The 22,073-nt window shown below is 37.2% G+C and overlaps 1 protein-coding gene across 4 annotated transcripts in view; it reads left to right on the top strand.

Annotated features, from left to right (window-relative positions):
- The window catches only part of LOC128015846 (FERM domain-containing protein 4B), a 43,817-nt gene extending 22,895 nt beyond the window's left edge, over positions 1-20,922 (top strand). For 3 of the 4 annotated variants that reach the window (XM_052600041.1, XM_052600039.1, XM_052600042.1), the window contains 18 exons: positions 26-48; positions 4,563-4,646; positions 5,215-5,280; positions 6,729-6,786; positions 7,114-7,200; positions 12,481-12,557; positions 13,726-13,864; positions 13,985-14,126; positions 14,216-14,349; positions 14,449-14,565; positions 14,657-14,885; positions 15,098-15,145; positions 15,332-15,455; positions 16,063-16,227; positions 16,453-17,162; positions 17,656-17,776; positions 18,964-19,161; positions 19,736-19,880. In XM_052600041.1, the coding sequence (XP_052456001.1) occupies positions 26-48; positions 4,563-4,646; positions 5,215-5,280; positions 6,729-6,786; positions 7,114-7,200; positions 12,481-12,557; positions 13,726-13,864; positions 13,985-14,126; positions 14,216-14,349; positions 14,449-14,565; positions 14,657-14,885; positions 15,098-15,145; positions 15,332-15,455; positions 16,063-16,227; positions 16,453-17,162; positions 17,656-17,776; positions 18,964-19,135 (2,496 nt within the window). In that variant the 3' untranslated portion in view covers positions 19,136-19,161; positions 19,736-19,880. Of the gene's footprint in view, positions 1-25; positions 49-4,562; positions 4,647-5,214; positions 5,281-6,728; positions 6,787-7,113; positions 7,201-12,480; positions 12,558-13,725; positions 13,865-13,984; positions 14,127-14,215; positions 14,350-14,448; positions 14,566-14,656; positions 14,886-15,097; positions 15,146-15,331; positions 15,456-16,062; positions 16,228-16,452; positions 17,163-17,655; positions 17,777-18,963; positions 19,162-19,735 lie in introns of all 4 variants that reach the window. The other variant, XM_052600040.1, reaches the window with a different exon arrangement.
- The last annotated feature ends 1,151 nt before the right edge of the window (positions 20,923-22,073 follow it).

Raw genomic sequence — 22,073 nt, 5'->3', positions numbered from 1 at the left:
CAAGCATTTTGTCTCTTTCCTTTAGGAGGCATACGGAGACTACACAAGGTAATAGAAATCTTACATCTTGGTTTTAAGATTGCATTAGATCAGGGGTAATCGACACTTGTAATATAGACGATTATAATGTCTAATTCGTTTTTAAAGTTTTGTTTGTGTTTGAATATTTAATAGACATTGTTCACAATTAGGAAAGCACTAGTAAAGGCTTATCACCTAGTAAAAGTGTAACATTTTCTGGTTGTCAAACTTAATGTAACATACAACTGCCTTGAAACTGATTTAATCCACTAAAATGACGTTGGAGCCAGGTGGTTCATAGAAAATGCAATGAATAAAAAGTTAGTTCTGAGAAAATGTTAGGCATTATTTGAGAGAAGATTTTATTTGGTGTTTAAATCTTCTTTTACTTGTTCAATTACATATAATGAGTGTGTCTAAATTTTACAGATACCTTTTAGGATCACTGTGTGCATTTTTTCTTTTCTTTGTGAGTGTGTTGATTCTTTTTTTTTTTCTTAATCTGATACTGATTTGAGCTGGACAAATAATTAATAAAAATGTTGCTCTCAGTTTGTTTGCACAATATGTTACAAAATCATTTCAAAATAGTTAAATGCATGTTCTGTGTTCTTGTTTTTTAATGCTAAAATTAGTGTTTGTCTGAATTGGTAGTGGAATTGTGTGTTTGTAAGTTAGATCCTTCTCAAAGCAAGCATTTTAAGTTAATGTTTAGATATGCCTCATTGTTTTGTTGTGAATCCAGCCCTAGTTGATCATTTCCAAAGGACACATTTAATGAGTGAGTAGAACTGGCTGTCAGTATGTCTGATGTATATGTCCTTGGCTTGGATATTTCTGGACTTAAACCTTAAAAAGGACTGGTGTGTGCATTTTGCATTTTGCAGTTTAGAGATTTTTGTTATTTATAAATGTTGCCCATTTTCTAAGTCTATTTTTCACAGTCATCATACAGGTAGGCATGTTTTCCTAGTTTTTCGTTCATAAATTTTCAGGAGGTTTATTTCAAATGATTAGTTATTGTAAGTAATGGCATTCTTTGCCTTCTCTGTTAACATGGATTAATTTTGAGGCAGTTAAAGGGATGCATAGGGATAAAGCAATCTGTTAAAGTAACACAAAAAAATGTAAGCGAGAATTCCTTAGAAAGGTTTGAACATGTGTTGGCCCCTTTCTCAATAGCCTTGCAGTTCATTATTAGAAAACAAAGCTTGTCCACTATTGGGAACATAGGTGTGTGTACACTTTCCCTTTCACTCTGAAAAAGTTTACATTGCAACAACAGCTGCTTTTGTTTAGCAGTGGGGGACCTGTTAAAGCCTTGTGAAATGGATTGACAAGCTCTGTTTTCTTTCTGTGTCAAAAATGGATAGGAAGGTATATTTTGAAAGAGCTTGGCGTGTAAAGGGAGGTTAGAGTACACAGCCACAGGTGGCATATTGGAGCTGCTTTCACTCTGGCCTTTTACATTTACTGTATGTCTAGTACTTCTACAACAGGAAGTGGCACATTGGCACTGCTCTTCTTTTCTGTGGAATCGCGTTGATCTCACATGATGTGTGTTTGGTTATATGACAATGATTTAACAGATGTACATTGTCTGTGTATTTTAATAAATTATATTTCAAATTATAGAGAGAGATTATTGTACAGCATTGTTCTCTGTTCCACTGTTTTGGGTCATAGATGTTTTGTTTTTTTTAAAGAAATTAAGTAATACTAATTAAATTGATCAAAGGTGACTATAAAGACCGATTTAATGTTCCAAAATATTTCTATTTCAAATAAATTTATTGTTTTGAACCTTCAATTCATCAAAGAATACTGTAAAAAGTGTCATGTTTTCCACAAAGATATTAAGCAGCACAGTTGTTTTCAACATGGATGATAATAATAAGAAATGTTTCTTGAGCACCAAATCAGCAAGTTAGATTTTCTGAAGGATTATGTGATACTGAAGGCTGTAATAAAAACATAATTCACATTTTAAAGTGTTTTAAAAAAGAAAACAGTTATTTTTAGTTGTGATATTTCACACAATATTATTGTTTTACTGTGTTTTTGATCAAATAAATAGCTTTGGTGAGCATAAGAGAGTTCTTTCAAATATGATATAAAAATCTTTCTGACCCCAAACTATTTAAACTGTACTGTATGCCCAATTTTTAGTTTTTGAAAGATAGATAGGTCATATGAGTGCATTTTTATAGCTGATATTAAATTTACTTTTTCTGGCACATAATTAAACCGTGTAGTCGGGCAGTTCTGGAAGCAGCATATCATTATATGAAAAGCATGATAGCGTGCTTTTCTAGTTTAAGTGGGCTTAGGATACAGCAAGCCCTCATACCTTCTCTTCCTCTTGTTTCTGTTCTTTCCACGTGGATAAAGGCTTTCAGATCTCATAAAGCCTGAGCGGTTGCATTTGGAGGCCCATGGATTTAAGTTTATGTAGGAAGTAGGAAGACCCCCACCTCTCTCCATATAAACCTACTCCTCCTCCTCTCCACTGTTAAGACTGCATAGATTTTCGGGGAGAGGGAGTGGAGACATCTCCCGCTGACAGACTCTAGGGGGTCATGCAGGACACTGATGTCATCTGTCTGCAGTTTATGTCAGGAGCAACCAAGTGGGGGTTCTCCCTAGAAGATCATCCCCTATATGTCCTAGATCTTTAGAGAGAATATAGAAAGTTCAGGAAGTGGTGGCACTTTTAAAATAAACCGTGAGGACACGAAGTAGAAGTTGCCTTCAGTTCAAGGATATTGGCATCAAATGACCCATTTCCCACTTATTTCCAATACTGAGGGTAGGTATATTCTTGAAAAAGCTGACACAAGGCTCTAACTCCTCCATGCGATGCTTGTGCTGGGTTAAGTGTTTGCCCGCCCTTCCTTGCCAGCTTTTTGATAGTACAGACAGCATAATGAATTCCAGATTGCTGACAAGGCACTGCGGTCTGATAATGGGCTGATAAGTAAGGTTAGAAAGGTTTTTTATTTGATCAATTCTGTAACCGGTTTCCTTTTGTTTTCAATAAATTTAAGTATTCTGAATCTGATGTTATGGTTTTACAGTGTTCTGCACATTTAGATCAGTTCTTGCGCTTTATCTGAGTAATTGCTTCCTGTGAAAACAATATAGCCCACTGCACCCTCAAGAAAAAATCACAGCTTGCTAAAGTAGATCAGATGTCTGGAAGCCCATGACATGAGGGTTTTCAATTACACTGCTGTCCTGTTTTATGAATTCAGGTGTTGTGTCTTTTGTTCCAACATGAATCATGATGGTGCCAGTTTGATTTTTTTGTGTGTGTTTGTGTAGCTTTTGTTGTAGTTAAATGTGTGGCCTCCTTCTGAAGGGATAGTTTGCACAAAAAAATTAAATACACATTTTTTCATTGTTTACTCACCCTCATGCCATTTCAAACCTGTTTGTCTTCCTTTTTACAAAGCAAAACACAAGAAGAAAAGTTTAATAATGCATAAGATGCAGTTTGTTAATGCAATTGCATGCTTTAATTCCACATAAGAAAGAAGGTTTTGAAACGGCACTATTTTAACATGATTTGTAACTGAAATGCTGTTAAATTAAGGTCACAGTCGTTGACATTGAAGTAAATCACAATCTCTAGATAGATAAGATGCTATTAGCTCAAGTACTACATCATCACTAACTACGGTTTGAATTTGTTACCTTACATGGGGAATCTCAGTTTTACATTTACATTTATTCTTTATGTAGGCTCTGAGTGACTATAAAATGTCAAGGCAAGGTTTTTATAGTTGCAGAATAGAAAAAACTGCACATCTCGTAATATGTAATCCAAACACTGATTGTTTTAAAGTATAAGAGTTGAGGTGGAAGCCCGTGTACCTAAAAAGGAATTCCAGCAGGATGATAAAAGATAAAAAAACCAATGTGCTCTTCAAACATCACGAAGCTCTTGGATCTGCCTATCAGTGTCATCACTCCTCACCTCAGAGTTCTGTTTCAGAAGAATGATATGTGCTCTCCTAAAACAAACATCATTATCTCTTAAATCACATCTTGTTTTGGCCAAACAAGTACTGCTTCTACAGAATTTATACATTATATTCTTTCAGCTTTGCCACATCATTCATCAAGCTGCAGTGAGATATAAAAAAACATTAGGTTTCAAATTTTGGAAAGAGCTGCAGTAATGATAGACAGAATCGAGTCAAAAATAAATACAAATGTTAATTTAAAAAATCTATTCTCTCAGTGTTTAAAATAACTGTCAGGTAAAAAAAAAAAGGAGTAATGATAACAGTCATGCACAATGTATTACTTATGTTACTGATATTTTCAGACTGTTGCGATTTTTAAAAGGGTGTTTTGGAGAATATGTTCAAGAAGGTTGACATTATCGAGGAAAGTCTTTTTAAACATTTCATGTTTAAAATAAAGATTTAATGAAAATCGACCACATATTGCTGATTTTTTTTTTACACTAGCATATATTTAGCTAGGACACCCTTTCTGTAGTTTTAACATTATGTTTTTGTTTGAACTTTTAGTGATGAAAGTTCAAGATCAGACTTAAAAAAGCTTCCAGCTTTCCCCACTGCGGTATTGAAGGAGCACCCGTCATTAGTATTCTGGTAAGACTACTTTTTATTTTTTACAATAAATACAGGTAGCTTCTGTAATATGACATTTTCGTGAGTGAGGCACAGTATAGTAAGACTAGTAAACAGACAGCAGTTATTGAAGTGTGTGTGTGGAAATTATTGTGTGAGGACACAGCTATGTGTTAGTGCAAGAGTTTAAGAAACAGCTGTGCAAGTGCATGCAAAAGCAGCTGTGTTAGTTTATATACATTAAAAATATGTGTATATTGTCATTTTATTGGTGTACAAGTTTTGTGTAATCCTTATCTTTCATACTTTCCTTTTTGCCGTTTCCTAATAATAAATGAATACTTACAGTGTGTCTGTGTGTTCGAGAACCCAGTTTTTAGGATAATAGTCTTAAAGAGTTTGTGTGTGTGATTCATAAGACAGCCAGCCAGATGGCATGTCACGCATGTGCACCTGGTGTAATATCTGACTAGTTAATAGTCTGACTAGCCATATCATTTATATGGCACATTCACATGTTGGTCTCATACTCAGTTACTGTTTTGTTGCACTTGTGCGGGTGGTAATGCTCCTCTCTCTTGCCCTATAGTGAAGATAAAGTAATCGAGCATTATAAGAAGCTGAAAGGCCTCAGTCGTGGACAGGCTATCATACGGTAAGCACACTAATCATTTATATGTCTGACATAAGGGCTTTTACACTGCGGCAACCTTTTCAAAGTACCAGAACTAATTGTGGAACGACCCACTTTTGGGTGTTTTACTGTAAACATACTGTAAACATTGTGTCAACTTATTTTGCAAGTATGATGATGAGCGATAAATTGTATCGCTGTATCACTGCAATGTATCACTGCCAGTTGTTGTTTAAGATTCTTAGTCCTCCTTTCTATTCTTTCAGTCGCTTTACGTATATGTCGACATTCCATGTCCGTTATTGTGAAACCAGTGAGGCACAACAAAATACAGTTCTGATAAGGGCTGCACGATGTGTCGTTTAAGCATCGATATCGCGATGTACAAATCCACGATAGTCACATTGCAGGATGTGCGATGTAGGCTCTCGTAGTTGATCCGTTATTCATTAACTGGATGGGCCAGCTGCTCCCCAGCCCTTGACGAATGTGACGAATGTGATTCGTGGATTAATTGCACAATTTAAACTATCATAGAGTGAAAGTTTATCATTGACCGGACTGAAAAACACATGCAAGTTTAACAGGGTAGAGAGAGAGAGAGAGAGAGCGTGCGTGAGAGAGAGAGACAGAGAGAGAGCGCGCATGAGAGAGAGAGAGAGAGAGAGAGCGCGAGCGAGCGAGTCGTCTTCAAACAACACGAGCGCTGTCTTGCTCTCTCTCCCTCGCGTATATTAATCAATTGACACGATGATGTCGATGTTTAAATTATTTAAAATGAGAATGTAAGTGTGCTCACCCCATTTTTGTTTTTAAGAAAAAATATCGCAATATATATCGCAGAAAAATAAAATATCGCAATGTCATTTTTTCCCAATATCGTGCAGCCCTAGGTCTGATCACAGCGTCCTTCATCCTCCTGTTGTTAACATCCTTTTTTAATATTGTTGAACACCACGCACAAATGACGTTGCTGTCGACCGGCTTACATCACTCCCTAGTACACTCGGTGCGATTGCAAAGCTTTAAATGCTACTGGGAAATAGTTTGCGCAAAATCATCCTTTAGTACTGTACATTTAGTTCTGGAACTAAAGTGGTGCGAAAGGCCTTAATGATGATCTAAAGGAGCGTAGGTACAGGAACTACAAGTCTGAGCCTGTTGCTCTTCCTCTGATAACTCCTGCACAGTTGGTTGTGGAAAGGCAAAACTGTGTAATTACTGAAAGTGACTGCTCTTATCAGGCCTGCTGATTCTTTGCCACTTTATTTTTAGCTCATTGGGAAGAGACAAGGTCATTTCTGTCAGCTTGATTTGTGCTGCTGCGTTGATATATTGACATTGTTCCTCACTGAGAAAGCACCAAGAGAAATCAATTGTAGGACTGCTGTCAGTGACGCATTATATATGATTTACTAGGGTTAAAAATTTGCCTTATTAACTTTCTGTGCTATACTGTTGTTCAACAGGTATCTGACCTTAGTTGAGTCTTTGCCTGCATATGGAGTTCATTTCTACAAAGTGAAGGTGTGTGGTTTGATTTATCATGTGATATTTTAGGAAATACAGAACTAGACATTATAAATACTGAAGTCATAATTAATACGTCCTTAACTTGATTTATGGTTGGTTAAATAATTAACCACAAGTAAAATGTGTGTGGTAAAGTTATAATTGTGCTTAGTTCATTAGAAATGTCTTTGGAGATCAAACAGTGATGTTAAAATAGCTGCTACTGTATGTAAATAGCCGTGTAGGTTGGAATCCTTTTGATCTTTTTATTTAATTCCTGATATGAGAAAAAAAAGCAGCATTAACCTTTAATTTTCAAAAAAAGTCTCAACTCTTTCACAGGACAAACAGGGCATACCGTGGTGGCTGGGGATTAGCTACAAAGGCATTGGCCAGTACGACCTGCAAGACAAGCTCAAGCCACGAAAGGTTTGCTTTGTTTGTTTGTTTGTTTGTTTTGTTCTGTTTTGTTTAGAACCTGGTAAAAGTCACGGTGATGGTGATGGAGAAAGTTCAACAACAAAAAAGATCTAGGTTCACCATCATAATTTTAGGGTGGATTCATCAGAAATGCTTAATATCACAATTTTAGGCATGGAAAAAAGTATTTCAGATAATTCCATAGCAGTGTTATTGCCTGAATGGAAACTGAATAAAAAATAGGAACTACAGATTAGTAACTGAGAAAAAGTGGAATATAAAAGTTTGAAGTCAGTACGATATTTTCTTATTTTCGTTAATTAAATCTGAATCTCGAAAAAAAAAAAAAATTTTCCAGGAATAAATTATGTTTAAAATGTTAATACTCTATATCGCACAGTTGATTTTATTGTATATTTTTGATTAAATAAATGCTATCTTGGGTAGGCATAAGATACTTTTTTTTTATTTTATTTTTTATTATCACTATTTCCAAACTTTGAAAGGTAGTGTACAATTCTTCTTGTAAATGTAGTGTACTTGCTACCAAGTGCCTAAAAATCCTAAATATCTTTTATATTGGATTACTATAAGCTGGTAATTCAGTAATTCGTTCTTCATCAGAAACAAACTTTGTTTCCAGGCGTGCTTGTGTGCCTCCTCTTTCGATGTCTCTTATTTATAATTTTGTGTTCTTTGGCATTTTTAATGAACATGCTCATTTATCACATTTTCATCACAACTCTGTCCTATGAGAGATTACTAACCATTGCTCTCTTTTATATAAGGAGAGCTTCTATATTTCAGCCCCACTCTCTCTCATTAAAGTGTCTGTTAATTGGCATCCATTACACCAGTGGTTTGTATGATGCAGCTGGGTGTTTATGTATATTCAGCCCTGTACCAGAGTGTTAATGGCCATGTCCCACTCTGAAACCCTGCTGCATGGCAGCAATGAACACCATTCTCTCCCTGTGGAGGGTATAATTATGGAGCTTCATGGGGAGCAATGCTGCAGCAGAGGCAGAGACTGGACTGAAGCCTGCTAAGTGATGTCTGAAGGGGTATTGGCTCTACTGACAGAGCCCCAGTTAGCTTTTCTCCTGCCAAAGACGTATACAGGGTTTTACGGGAGTAAAAATCTTCCTTTTTATTACTCCTTTTGCCATAAAAAGGTGCAGTAGTGGCACCATAGTGCAGTGTAGCTATCACATATTATTACTAGAGTATTTCGTAATACATATTCACATTTTTTAAGGTCCAAAAAAGGTAATAAATTTGGTTATTGTCTCTCATTCCCTCCCTCTCCTTTTTTGTGTCATTTCTCACTCGACTGAGTGTTTTTACACTCACTTTTTGAAAAGACACTAGGCCCTGTCAGAGTGCAACCCATGATCTTGCCTGTATTGATTGTACTTCCTGCCAAGGAGGGCGGTCTTTGTGTCCACCAGCCCCACAATCTTCTTCCAACACATCAAGCTCATTATGCAAATCTGACCGTCATTGTGCATTTCACTCGGCCCAGACAATTGATCAAGCAATAGAACACAATTAGCTTAGCAGGGGGCCATAGAGGAGAGCGAGGGGTCTTGCTGCCGTAACTCCTCGTGCAAGAGTTGTTGGGGGTCTGGAGTATTAAAAGCTCTGAAACTTTTTGTCTGAACTTTCCCGGGCTCTGAACTGATGCCCCATGAAAGCAGTAAATTAAGTGCGTTTCAAATTATTGCTGCTAAAGTCTACAGTCATTAGTCTGTCTCCAATTTTATCCCATATAATTTTGTTTGAATTATCCGTTACATTAATACAGGAATGTTGCTAAAAGTTCTAAAAAATCACTATCAAATGGTAGTTACATTTTTGTTTTTGTTTACACTGTACATTGTGTTTAGACTGAATCCTGTAATCTTGTGTGTTCTATAATTGTCATCCTGTAAAGCAGGGGTTTTCAAACATTTTGATGCCAAAGAAATACAATCTACTTGCAAGGGATGACCTTCCTAAAATATAATGATGGCAATATAGTTTAAAGTATAACAACCCATTTATAATGTGAAAATGTGATTTGCAATATTAAGTAATACAATTATAAAAAATAAAAAAAATGTTGCACTAAAGCCAAAGAAAATTATTAAAGTATTACCTGGAAAATACGGACCTTATATTCACTCTGTATTTAAAAACCACTCTGAAGATCCTAACAACCATATAGCAATACCCCAGCAATGTGGCGAGTTTTGCGTATGCAAACAGCCATCACCTTTCTTTCTTTCTTTCTTTTTTTTTTTTTACTATTTATTTGTGATTACCTCCTTAGGGATTTTGTATGTATGAGTGTGTCTGTGCCTGAGAGAGGTGGATACAGAATATGATTGAGTCATCATTCTGAGCTGACAATTGCGTCTGGTTTGTCTGTAAATTTGGTGATGATGAATCATAGACACACAGATTCCAAGACAATTCCCAGACAATTCAGTTTTTTTTTTTTTTTTTTTTTTAGTAAGTAGCTCCAACATGTCTTTAAAGAAGCAACACTTCACACAAGCTCATGTTTGGTCATGTGTATTTGCATGGCTTCTATTTATATTTTTGTATACCTTAGCTTATCTGAAAAGTTAGTCTTTTTTTTGTTCTTTTGGTTAGGTTTAATGTTTTGCGGCAGTTCACACAGTCAGGGTTACAGTCCAGTCCAAAGCGCAGTTCCATTTACATAGCACAGGTTTACAAAAGAATATGGTTGCGAGTCTTAAAAATTGTGATTTAAGTCATTTTGGTTATAGAATCCAGTCATCACTCTCCTAACATATCTATTGTATATAAAACTTAATGTGGAACTCCAAAAAAGGACTGATAACCGTATTCCGCTGCTTTTGGATGAAGTCTGTCTTGAAGACCTAGCAACATCTTGAGGGTGTGTCCATATTCACAACATATTTCTGCACTGCATCATCATTTAGCCCAGTGACAGGAAAGAGTTTAAAGGTGTGTACGATTACAAAATACTACTTTGACACATCCAGATTTTATGTATAAGATGGTTTTTAGATGTGGATAAACTGAATCCACATGTATCGATACTAGTGCTATAAATTTCTTATGGTTCTTATTGGGATCACAGGTTGGTTACAGTTACATCAGGATCAGTGATACTTTTAAAATACATTGTCTGCAGGGTTTGGGTCAGCAAGTTAACATATATTATTTTATTTTAATTGTCTTTTGTTTTTATTCATTAGTATTTTAATTTATTTCCATTTTTGTATTTGTTTATTTTTGTTAATTTTATTTTATTTTTGTTAATTTAATTTAGTTTTAATTCCTAATATCTGCAGACATCCTAGACTGCAGACTGTCTGTCTTGCTTTATCAGTCACAGACAGTCTGAGGTGTTGAAGATTGTTCCCATTGTCTTCCCATTTGTATGCTCTCTCTCATTTGCTCTCAGACTTATCAAATTATCTGTCATTTAATAGGATAAAAGAATTATGCTGAAGTAGCTTGTCTCACTCAGCCCATTGTTTGACAATGCTTTTATTGCTCCCAGTCCTTTAAAAATAGCTGATTTTGTGAATATCGGTTGTAAGAAATGCATAATAATGTGATCTTGTAATAAGATAATGGCTTGACAAAAAAAATTATGCTTTTGGATCAGTCGTGCATTTATACTGCTTATTTTAGGTAATCTATTCCACATTTTGACTTCAACATATGACATACTATATATATATTTTTGTAATGTTTTTTTTTTTATTTTAAAATAAAGGTCAGGGAACTTTCATGCTGTTAGATAGTGAGAGATTCCCTGTTGTCGTCACATCAGCTATTTAGACACCGTGAGAGAGGCATCCTGTTTTCACCAGGAGGTGAAGAGTGCCATGGCCAGCCATTAATGATTACAAGAAAGTAGTAGATTCCTGGCATATTTGCCTTGGGAAGCATAAGGGAGCGAGCATCCAAACCAACGGATGAGGGATTACGATACAGACTGTAAAAATGAGACATGCTAGGAAAAGGAACACGGATTAATGAATAGCTATAGAAATGTGTTCATTATGATCAATGCTACAAATCCCCTCCCAAAACGAAACGAGGAATATCCTTCTATGTCTGTGTATTTTCAGAGAGCGTAACTCGTTTGTCTGGTTTGACACGAACCGGAATCGGGTATCATACTGAGAGGGAGGTGACCATAGAGAAAGAATGAAGTTGTGGAGTTTAATTATATGGGTTAGAGTTTTAGAGATGTGATTGCATAGTCTGTGGACGGAAACCAGAGAGAGACACAAGTGCAAGTCTAGCTCAAGGTGGGCAAGGGTAAAGTTTAGGTGCTAGTGATGTCACAGTAAGGGGGAGGGAAGGGGTGGGGCTTAATCGCTTGAAACTCTTGCAACACCTTTCGGTCTCTTCGAAAGCAGACAAGAGAGTATTGTTCAAGGAAGCCACAACCCTGTGGGAAACTTTAGATCAGGACTATATTGAACCTGTCCAACTATCCAGGGACTTTAAAGGCTTTCTAACTGAACTGGTAAGATTCTTTTTTTTTAGATCTCTGATCTAGGATAAGTTGTCATTGTTAATTTTGTTGTTATTAAATATGACTGTCAGAAATATGTCAAGTTTTAATATGCTCTCGGCAGTCAAATCTACTGTGTGAGCCATGCTTGGATAAAATTGTTCCTATGCGTATTACTTAGAGCTGCATTCGAGCTGTACCTGGTGGGGAGCGTTTATTAACATTCCTGGTAAATCCTCACCCCCGCACACTGATAGTAGTTGGATATTGTACTTTCCCTGCCCTAAGCTGGGAAGAGCTATGATGGCGCTCTGGAAAAAAGATCTGAAAGTACACTTCTCATGAATGGCAGATGTTTTGGCTATGCTTTTATCACAAACCTGTTTTTCAGTGCTCTCCCTTTAGGCTGAATTTTATAATAAGTTATGAGCACAGTGGACGCTTTGCAGTGCTTTGATTGTATTGTTTTCATACCCAAAGCAACTCTATTGTGCTTCTAGCTTAATATATCAATATCCATATGGATGTAGTGATGTTTTTGTGAGCAGTTTCAGAGTACAGTGTTTCAAGGAGGGCATTAAAATCTTTGTTTGGTACAGAGAGAAAAGAATAAATGCTAAAATACAGGGATGTAAGTATCATTGGGTGAATCTCACAAAGAAATGTCTAGATCATAGAAATTAGTGCAAATCCTGTTTGCAAGTCTTTTTGTCATTGATATATTTTCATGATGTTTCACATAACAGTTTTCCTGTCTAACTTTTCCTTTTTCTTTGTAGCTCTTTCTGTGGAAACAGCTTGAAAACCTGTATTTCCGAGAGAAGAAGTTTGCTGTAGAAGTCAACGAGCCTCAGAGGTGAGAACTGAAAGATAAGATAAATCTACAATGGGTCATGTCTTGATGTACATTTTCCATGTTATAAATGAGATTGGCTAAAGCACACAGTGAGCACAGTTTGTGATTTACTAAGCATTATTTTTTACGTATAGACTATAGACTGTGGCCTTTTGACGTAGCTAATGTTTCTAATGATGAACTGTTGCAGTGAAGCAATTGATCACTTTACGCTGTAGTAATAATACGGACTGGGGTTGACCTGTAAACAAAGATGTATTTAATATAATTGGATTTGTACAATAAAAAAAAAAAAAAAACTATTTTGTTTAAATTAACCTGACTACTTTTATTTATCGTTTTTAAAGGGATAGTTCACCCAAAAATGAAATTTCATGTTTATCTGCTTACCCCCAGGGCATCCAAGATGTAGGTGACTTTGTTTCTTTTGTAAAACACAAACCAAGATTTTTAGCTCAGCCCATTGTGGTCTATCAGTCTACAGTGGATGGGAATCACAGCTAAAACATACAATTAAAAAAGAAAAAAAAACATAAAATTTAAACCCTGCGGCTCATGTCGATACATTGATGTGCAAAGACGCAAAACGATCAGTCTGTGCAAGAAACTGAACAGTATTTATATCGTTTTTTTCCTCCGTTTCACGCAATGTCCAAACTGTTAGAACTCTAGAGTGCGTCCTCTGTGTGTGTTCTCAGCAGCAGGCGGCCAGGTGCATGAGGCGTCTTCTTGCTTAATGGCGGATCGCAGACTTACAAGTGCATTACCACCCCCACCTATCTCTCAAGTGGTCCATTGACACTCCTAATAGAGATTGTAGATAGTGTCAATCGTCCATTTGAGAAATAGGTGGCGGTAATGCACTTATAAGATGAAGAAGAGGCCTCACGTGCCTGTTGCTGAGAACACACCCAGGAGGATGCACTCTAACAGTTTCTAACAGAGAATTCTAACAGTTCGGACATTCCATGAAACTGAGGTAAAAAAAAATGATATAAATACTGTTCACTTTTGGGTGAACTGTCCCTTAAATGTAGAATCACTTAAAAAAATGTTTTATTGCTATTCAAATGATTACGGTTACAGAAGCCAGTATTTTATTTGAATTGACACAACATAGGATCAATTGTGTTATGTTTGACTTCAGTGTGCCCATGTTAATCCACAGAAGAACAGCTTCTAGACGCACATTTGGTCAGTCTGGTCAGGTCATCTACTCGTGGTATGCCAGCCATTCTCTGATCAAAACCATCTGGGTGATGGCAATCAGCCAACACCAGTTCTACCTGGACCGCAAACAGAGCAAAGTCAGTATTTGTGCATCTTTAATACATATTTCTTATAATTGCATAAATCATTGCTTAGTTTCTGGACTGATAGCATGCAAAAGTGATGACCTAATAACCTCTTTTTTTACGTACCTAAAGGCTAAAATAACTTCAGCAAGAAGTTTGGGGGATATTGCCATGGATCTCACAGAGACTGGAGCTCCGAGGAACAGTAAGCTGGTCAGCATGGAGAGTAAAGACAAGCTCATCATGGCCAGCAATGGAAGCTTGGTCTCTTCCAGTAAGGCAATCTGTTTCTTCCGTCACGAAAACAGCCTAATGAACATTCGTACAGATGTCAAGATTGAGCTTGCTTTTGCATTCATTTAGATTCTGTAGACAATGAAGTGAATGAGGAACAGAAGAAAGAGAAGATTGCAGAACTGAAGAACAAACAGGAGAGCATAAAAGAAATGGTTGCACTCAAGGAAGAAGAGCTGAAGAAAATTTGCCTCCGGGAAGCTGTTAGTTGCTTGTCATATTTAAATATGCTTTTTCAAGTATGTCCATTTAAACAGTCATATCTTAAGATTTTCTTTGCCCTTCTCTTTTAATGTGATCAGGAGTTAACCGGTGTGTTACCTAAGGAGTATCCTTTGGCACCAGGAGAGAAGCCCCCCACTGTTCGAAGGCGCGTGGGAGCTGCTTTCCAATTGGACGACCTTTTCCCTTATGATGCGGTAGGCTGTCTCAATTGCTTTTCTCAGAAATACTGTAAGAGCTGCTTGCAGTTTGTGTACTTCTTTGCTAATTAAATTTTGTTCCTTGCAGGACCCTCATTTAAGAAACCTGGAGAGCTGCTTTGCGCTCCAGAAAAAGATTGTGGAGGCAGCGAAAAAACTTGCCTATGAAAATGAGCTCTGTAAAACCGTGAGGAAGAAACGCAGGAGAAATCTTCTGGATGCTACCAAAAAACTCCAGGGGATCGAAAATCAGATTAATGATTACAGAGTGAAGATTGGCAAGGAGCCCACACAAAGAGCTTCTGTCATCATTGCTGGTGCATATCTGGTTTAATTATTAGTCATGTATATTATTATAATAGTATTGGTCAAAATGTGTGTGAACCCTGGAAACGTGCTTGCTTTTACAGTGTATGCAAACTTGCACTATGTTGACAGTCATGGTTTGATGCTTCACTTATGTAGAAGCGATGGATAATGGCGTAAGGAAATATTACATGCAGAACTATAATCTCTATTGTTGTTGCAGATGATGTAAACCTTGACAGCCTTTCTGACTGCCTGAATTTGGAAGATGGTGAGTATTGCAACAATGTTATGTATAATAGAATATGTGGTGTATTACTTTAGGTCAGTGTAGTAAAAATAAAATCTTACTGACCGTAAACATTTAAACAATAGTGTATTAATGCCATTGCCTCTTATTGGTACAGGTTAGACTATGTGGCTATCCTGTTAATCTTGTTAACTTGTTTTATCTTAGACGAGCCATTGCAGAGACATTCAGTGCAGTATTCTCCACGTCCCAACTCCTCAAACTCCTTTGCTGCATCATACCATTCAAATCACATTGATCACACTCATGACAACTACCAGGACTGTGGCAGGTGAGAGTCCTGCCAACCACAGCTCTTCAGTTTTAAGTTTGAGCACATCTTACTTTTTCCTGCCTATGGCTACTGTTTGCTTTTGTGCTGTTGAGCTAGTAGAGACCTGTGGACAAGAAATCAGCCCTGCATTCCAGTCTTCCCTTGCCTCAACTTCTTTCTTCTCAATCTCCTCTTATCAGCCCAAACACTCACAAGTGTTAAAAATAGTGCCCCCAGGAATAAGCATGTCGCTGCTTGACTGCAAAAACTCCAGCAATAAGCACGTAATAAAGTGGGGGCGGAAGGGGCATAAGCAGGAAAGCTGTTCTGGAAAGTCTCACAGGAACAACATGCGTTAAATAGAATAAGCCAATGAGTTTGAAGTTCATTTGGGCCAGACAACTGAAATCTGTCCGTAAAATTATATGTAATTCTTCAGTCATTTGTTATTTAATCACTTGTTCCTCTAAATCCAATGAGCTTTTGTATTAGATTTAACCAAGTACAAGGGTGGCATGCCGTAAAAAGTTTTTCTGTAATTCCTTGGAGGTTTTTGTGCACAATAAGAACTCCACCCATGAAGGAAGTTTGGTTTGATAAAGCATTGTTCTTATCTGCATTCTAGACTAAATTATGGTCAAGTCCAAGATCCTGTGGCTTATATGTACGGAGATGCCTTATCGACACCGAGCAGCCCTTACCGTCAACCCTCACGCCAACCCTCTGACTCGCGGAGCATGCCCCCTACCCCTCAACTTCCCCGCAATGCCTACAGCAGCATCCAGCTCAGGTACAGAACACAATTGAGCCCTCTTCATCACCCGCTCACTGGTGTGACACTTAAATGACATTTGGTAAGAAATAAAGAGTGTTCCCACGGTCATGGCAAACCTGTAAATGTCAGGGTTTTTCAGGATTGGAAAAGTCATAGAAATGTGCATTATTACATTATTTTTATTAAATTCATGATTTTGAAAATGTTTCCAATAATTATTTTGCTGCTTCCTGCATACAGCACTCATTTTCGGCAGCGCAGCGGTAGTCTGGAATCTCAGTCAACATTGCCTACGGAGAGTGAGCCACCTGAGCCTGTCTTCACCATCTCTTCTCCCCGCCGTAGCAATAGCACTGAGATACTTGATGATGGCTCCTCCTACACCAGCCAATCCAGCGTGGAGTACCCTGTACCTGGCTGCCATTCACGTGCTAAAAACCGCCATCGGCGAAGGCAGGGCAACATATATGCCAACACAGGCAGCATGCCCAACCTTGCACAGAATGACACACAGGGATATACACCCCAACCTCGGCAACAACCAACCACCACTGCCTATTACGTTACTGGATATCCACGTTACATCGAACCTGAGGTGTACCCAAATGGACTGTACATGTATGAGACCGAGATGGAGGGACACTATAATGTTAACCCTTCCTACTACAGACACAACCCTCATGGGAACTATGGCCAGGATGAGATAGATGGTTTGACTCATAACCTTTATGCCACATTAAGGCCGTCAGGGACCCGTCGTCCATCCAGGATGGAGAATCCTGTCACAAACAATCAAAGGGCTGAAGTGGTGGAACACTTGCGTGTTTGGTACAACCGACAACAGAGACAACAAGGGTATGAAGCCTACAGGGGGCCGCAGCAGAATCTGGGCTATAGGACCATGTCATCAAGATATGTACGCAATGACAGTACAACTTCCTACTCGACAGGTGAGAAGTGTTGCAAAAAATACTACCTTGCGTTTCCTCATATTAGAAATTTTTCTGGGCTTCTCTAATGTCATCTTAAATGGGTGAAACTCAAAATCAAAAGAAAAAGGACAAGAATTATGAATAAGAAAAACGAAGCCTGGACATTTGCATTGTGACATTATTATCAGGTTAATATATCAGTAATGTAATGTGGAAAAAACATATTCTCATCCGGTTTAGTCTTTTTTTTTTTTTTTTTTTTTTTACTAAATTAACTTCATCAATTTTCTTGTATAATTTAGACATGCCTTTTATATATTATTAAATTTGAAAAAACTTAATGGCCATCTAATCTGCCATAACAGTCAAATATCGGCTGTTTAATTACCCTGACCAGTCTAAAACCTTGTTGTTTTGAGTAATTTTTCTTCTCTCTTGAACAGTAATGTTATCTGCATGAGGTTCTCCTTCATTAATTTCCTTTCATCTTAATTTCATCCTAAATTCGCAGTTGGTTCGGAAAACTGGCAGAGTCGACCAGTCATGGCAATGTCAGAGTATGATATGCCTCCTGCACACCCTCAGTCCTACGGCTACAACACTGTCCATTACAGTCAACCGTTACACAGCAGGTACGACTCTTCTGTGCTCCATCGTCCTTCACTGATTGCCTCATTAGCCTTTATCTGAACCTGATAAAGAACCAGAGTTACCCACCCACCATTTCAATGGCATGCAAGAAACTCATTACTGCGTGCGTCTCCAGCGCCTCACAGTAAAAAGGTTGAAAAAATGTTATAGAGCCACATTAAATGAAAGTCCCACGTCATGTCATAGGAGCTTAGTTTGAACTTTTTTGACCTGACAGTAAACATCCACCAAGAATTCCCTATAAATCACTTTGAAATGTACTAGCAACCACATAGCAAAAGCATTAGTAATGACCATTACTCATTAGGTACTAATACATAACTTTAAGGTACTAATATGCACCCTTTAGGGGAAAATTAGGTAGAGTGGTTTACCTTTGTAAGGGTACTGCCCCAGTGACAGCTTTTGTATTTTATTAGATTTTTTTTTTTCTGAGTGTATGTAGCCGTTAAACAGTAGTTTATGGGCATGTTCTAGCTAACAGCTTGCCTGACACCATGCATCTGGTTACTTCTGCTGGAGCACTGGTGCAGTACCTTCTCTCATGCTTTGTTCTCCCTATCACCATTCTTTTCCTCACAGAGGCTCCAACTCGCACTCTAAAAGTGCTTGGCACTACCCCGCCTGCCCTCAGTACTATCCTTCACATTACTCCCAAGCTTGCTCTTCCTCCCTCCCTCCTCTTCCTCCTCCTATTCCTTCTTCCTACTCTTGCTATCAGATGAAGCAGCTGAGTTTGTCCCCGCCTCAAACTGGTGGTGCAAGCCATGCAAGGGTTAATAAAGCTTCATTTGCTAAGTGTAGCCCTTAATCGTAAGTAAAGCGCCAGCCGTGTGGTGTTGCTGTGTCTGTACTAGTACTACTTGTTTAGTCAGCGTCTCACGATGTCTGGCTTGTTGTGTGTTGTAAAAGTATAGCTGCATGGCTTCCTTTTAAATGTGCTTGTGTTTTTCCAAGCAACCGTTAAATAAGTAGTTCCACTACCATTCAAAATTTTGGAGTCATTCATTCAGTTATTAAAGAAAGTAATATTTTTTTCCAGCAAGGATGCTTTAAATGGATCAAAAGTGAACCCTTTAAGTGTCAACATACATCCAGTGATCTCGTAATGAGCAAACACAAACACTTAACAATTTGATCTGAATGCTACTTACCCTTCCTTCCAAAGCAGCCCTGACCCCCATCTGCTGGCTCCGCATCCTCACCCTCTTATGGACAGATACCCACCCGAGAATGGGTGGATGACACCGGGCAGGAGAAGCCCATTGCCAGCGCCTTTAGAGGTGCCTGGTGCAGTTGCCAGCGGTTATGACCCGGAATACATTTATACTCATTTCTAGTGACTCAGACAACATGTAAAACATTGGTGAGATATGAAGGACTGCATTTGACTCTCTAACTATAATGTCGAATCACTCAGGGGTTAACAAACTGCAGTATTTTCTTCTGCTTACTCACTGGTGGTGGGGTGGTTGTGTGTTTTCTTCCAAAAAATGGTGAGGTGTTGTTTTAAGGGAAGCATCTAACCCTGCACTTTTTTTTTTATTGCTGTGCGCAAGTTATGACTAGCATACATGTGTGTTTTTGTATGGTCTGCTTCAGGTGTGTGAATGTTTAACACTGTTCAGTGATGTCTAACTCAACCTACTTCAAATCTGCCAACATGTTTACATGTATCAATCATCAATATGGAAACAAGGCAGTTCCTTAGTACACATTGCTGCAAAACCAGCTGCACAAGGAGTTATTTTTGCAACATTGTGTTTTTTGCAAAACTACTGACCTTGACTCTTCTTTTTTTTTTTTTATATATCTGGTATTGTATTCATATATATTATGTGCTACTGGGGTTTAAAATGATTAATAAATCAGTCTATTTGTCCATATTTGCCATAGATCTTTGCATTATTAAAACATTTTACTCTCTTTTCTGTTTGCAGATCGTATATAGATCTCAGCCACCATGATTCACACACTAGCAGCCCAATGGACAGCAGCTTTGACTCTGAAGACCAGCAGACACTCTATTGGCATGAGAACTCCAAACCTGGAACAATAGTGTAGAGACTGAGAGAAACAGTTTCCTGTTCACTCGTATGTGCCTTGCTCACATCCCGTTTGCTTATTAATGCCAGCGAGTCCCAAAGGTAGGAATGTCGCCGGACGAGAGCCTTTAAAACATGCGTGTGAAGGACAATACATTCTCTTCGTGAACAAACCTGTGGGATAGCACTTCGTCTTCAAGACATAGCTGCTGTGGAAACTTTGGGTGAAACTTTTGACGCTGTGGGCAGAATGAACTGGGTGCATCGCCCCAATACACACACTGTGAGATTGAAGGATATTGCAACATTAATGTTTCATCAGACACAAGCAATCAATGATATGAAGGATTGAACCCCGATTTTTTTTCATGTGCAGAATCCTCACCAAAATATTCTACAATGCTTTTTCACACTTGGATTATTAGTCAAACTTTTAACAGTGTTTTTGTGTGTGTGTGTGTGTGTTGGTAAACTCCGTACTTGGAATGTGATTGTGCAACAGCCTTCATTCAGTATTTTCTCAGTCACTTGTGTACCATTTTAATTTAGTTTACAACCAGCAGTGCTGTTTTTAATTTGTGCGGAACTAACATTTGCACCAATCACAAGAAGTTTTCCTTTTTTCGCACTAGCAAATTCTAGTAAATCATGTTTGTCAACATGTTACTTTACTTCAGCCAGTGCCAAGTATTCAGTTTCTTTTCTAATCCTGTTAAAATGGACTGCAACAACTCTAATTATTGAAACATAACTGTATGGGAGTATAATTGTTTTTATAATGTCACTAACAAAATATCCTGGTACAATAATAGTGGCCATTTACTGCACTTTTATACCCTAATGGACTTTTGGAAACTATGAATGAGAGCACAGCATCTCTTTCTCTTCAGAAGGGAACTGTATATGTGTTTGTAAATACTGTAAAAACATTTGATACGTTTCTCACCTTTTAGAGAGATTTGTTTTTATCATTTTGAAAGATTTGTTTTTAAAGCATATAATATATAGTTTGGATTTCTCAAGCTGGTTCTTAGTAATTTGTCAAAAAAAAAAAAATCTTTGGAATTAAAAGAGAAACCCAACATGTATTGCTCTCGTCTTTTGTCAGTATTGAGCATGAATGGTTTGAGTTTTTTTATAATTAGAAATATAACTTTCTTGTGGCATACACATGCAATATGGAAGTTAACAATTTCACGGAGCGTGACAATAAGCCACCATTGGGACTATACGATTATTTAATATCAATGTCAATTCAGTGCAATATTGGTAACATTAATATAACACGCTTAACCACAAAAAAAAAAAAGATTACAGCTTGTGATACAAGTGATTTAATTATACATTTGTCTATTCATAGCTGAAATAATGAATTGAAGTTCTCACATAAAAAAAACCACTTATGTTAAAACTACACACACTAATAACTTTTTCATTACTTTAGACTGAATTCTCATTAGAACAAGCATTCGTCATTGTGTTTGGAGTACAGTATAAAACCAGAAAAACAAGTTTTTGAGACTCCAGCTAAGAACACATGAGCCACTTCCCTAAAGATAAGCAATCGGTCATCTATGTAAAGAAAGAGCTCATAACACATCATGTGGCTGGCTGGCGTTTTATGCCTCACCTTTGATAAATATTCATAATTCTGGTATTTATGTTCGCACTTGGACTGATTAATAGAAAATAAGTAACATTTAAAATGAATTGAGTACAATGATATTTATATTTGGTCCATGAAAAAAAAAAAAGTATTGTTACCTCTGACCTATTAATTGTAAGTCAGTGACATTCTTATAATAAATATATTTTCAAAAATATATAATACAAAATAAATATACTATAAGACTATATTTCAATCCAAAATTAACAGGGAAAAAATCATAAAGGAAAATAAAGTTTTTTTGCTCATTTTCTTGAGAGTATTTTTCAATTATTAATCAATCATATATTCAGTTGGATATAATAAAATATTAAACATTTAATAATAAATTCTAGCATTATGATTTTCATCATTATATTGCTGTAATATGATTTATTTATTATTATTTTATTTTTCCCAATTGAAATGAGAAGTGATTTCATAATGCAAATAATTTTAATGGGTACATTTATATATATATATATATATATATATTGTCACGGGAGGAGCACAAGACAGACACAGTGGGCGTGGCGTCAGGCCTCGGAGAGGCTTTTATTAACAGAAATCATAAAACAAAGGGAATAA

This window comes from Carassius gibelio, chromosome A6, assembly GCF_023724105.1.
Source record: "Carassius gibelio isolate Cgi1373 ecotype wild population from Czech Republic chromosome A6, carGib1.2-hapl.c, whole genome shotgun sequence".
Classification (NCBI taxonomy): domain Eukaryota; kingdom Metazoa; phylum Chordata; class Actinopteri; order Cypriniformes; family Cyprinidae; genus Carassius; species Carassius gibelio.
Note: the sequence above shows the minus strand (reverse complement) of the source record. Positions and strands in the feature narration are given on the sequence as shown.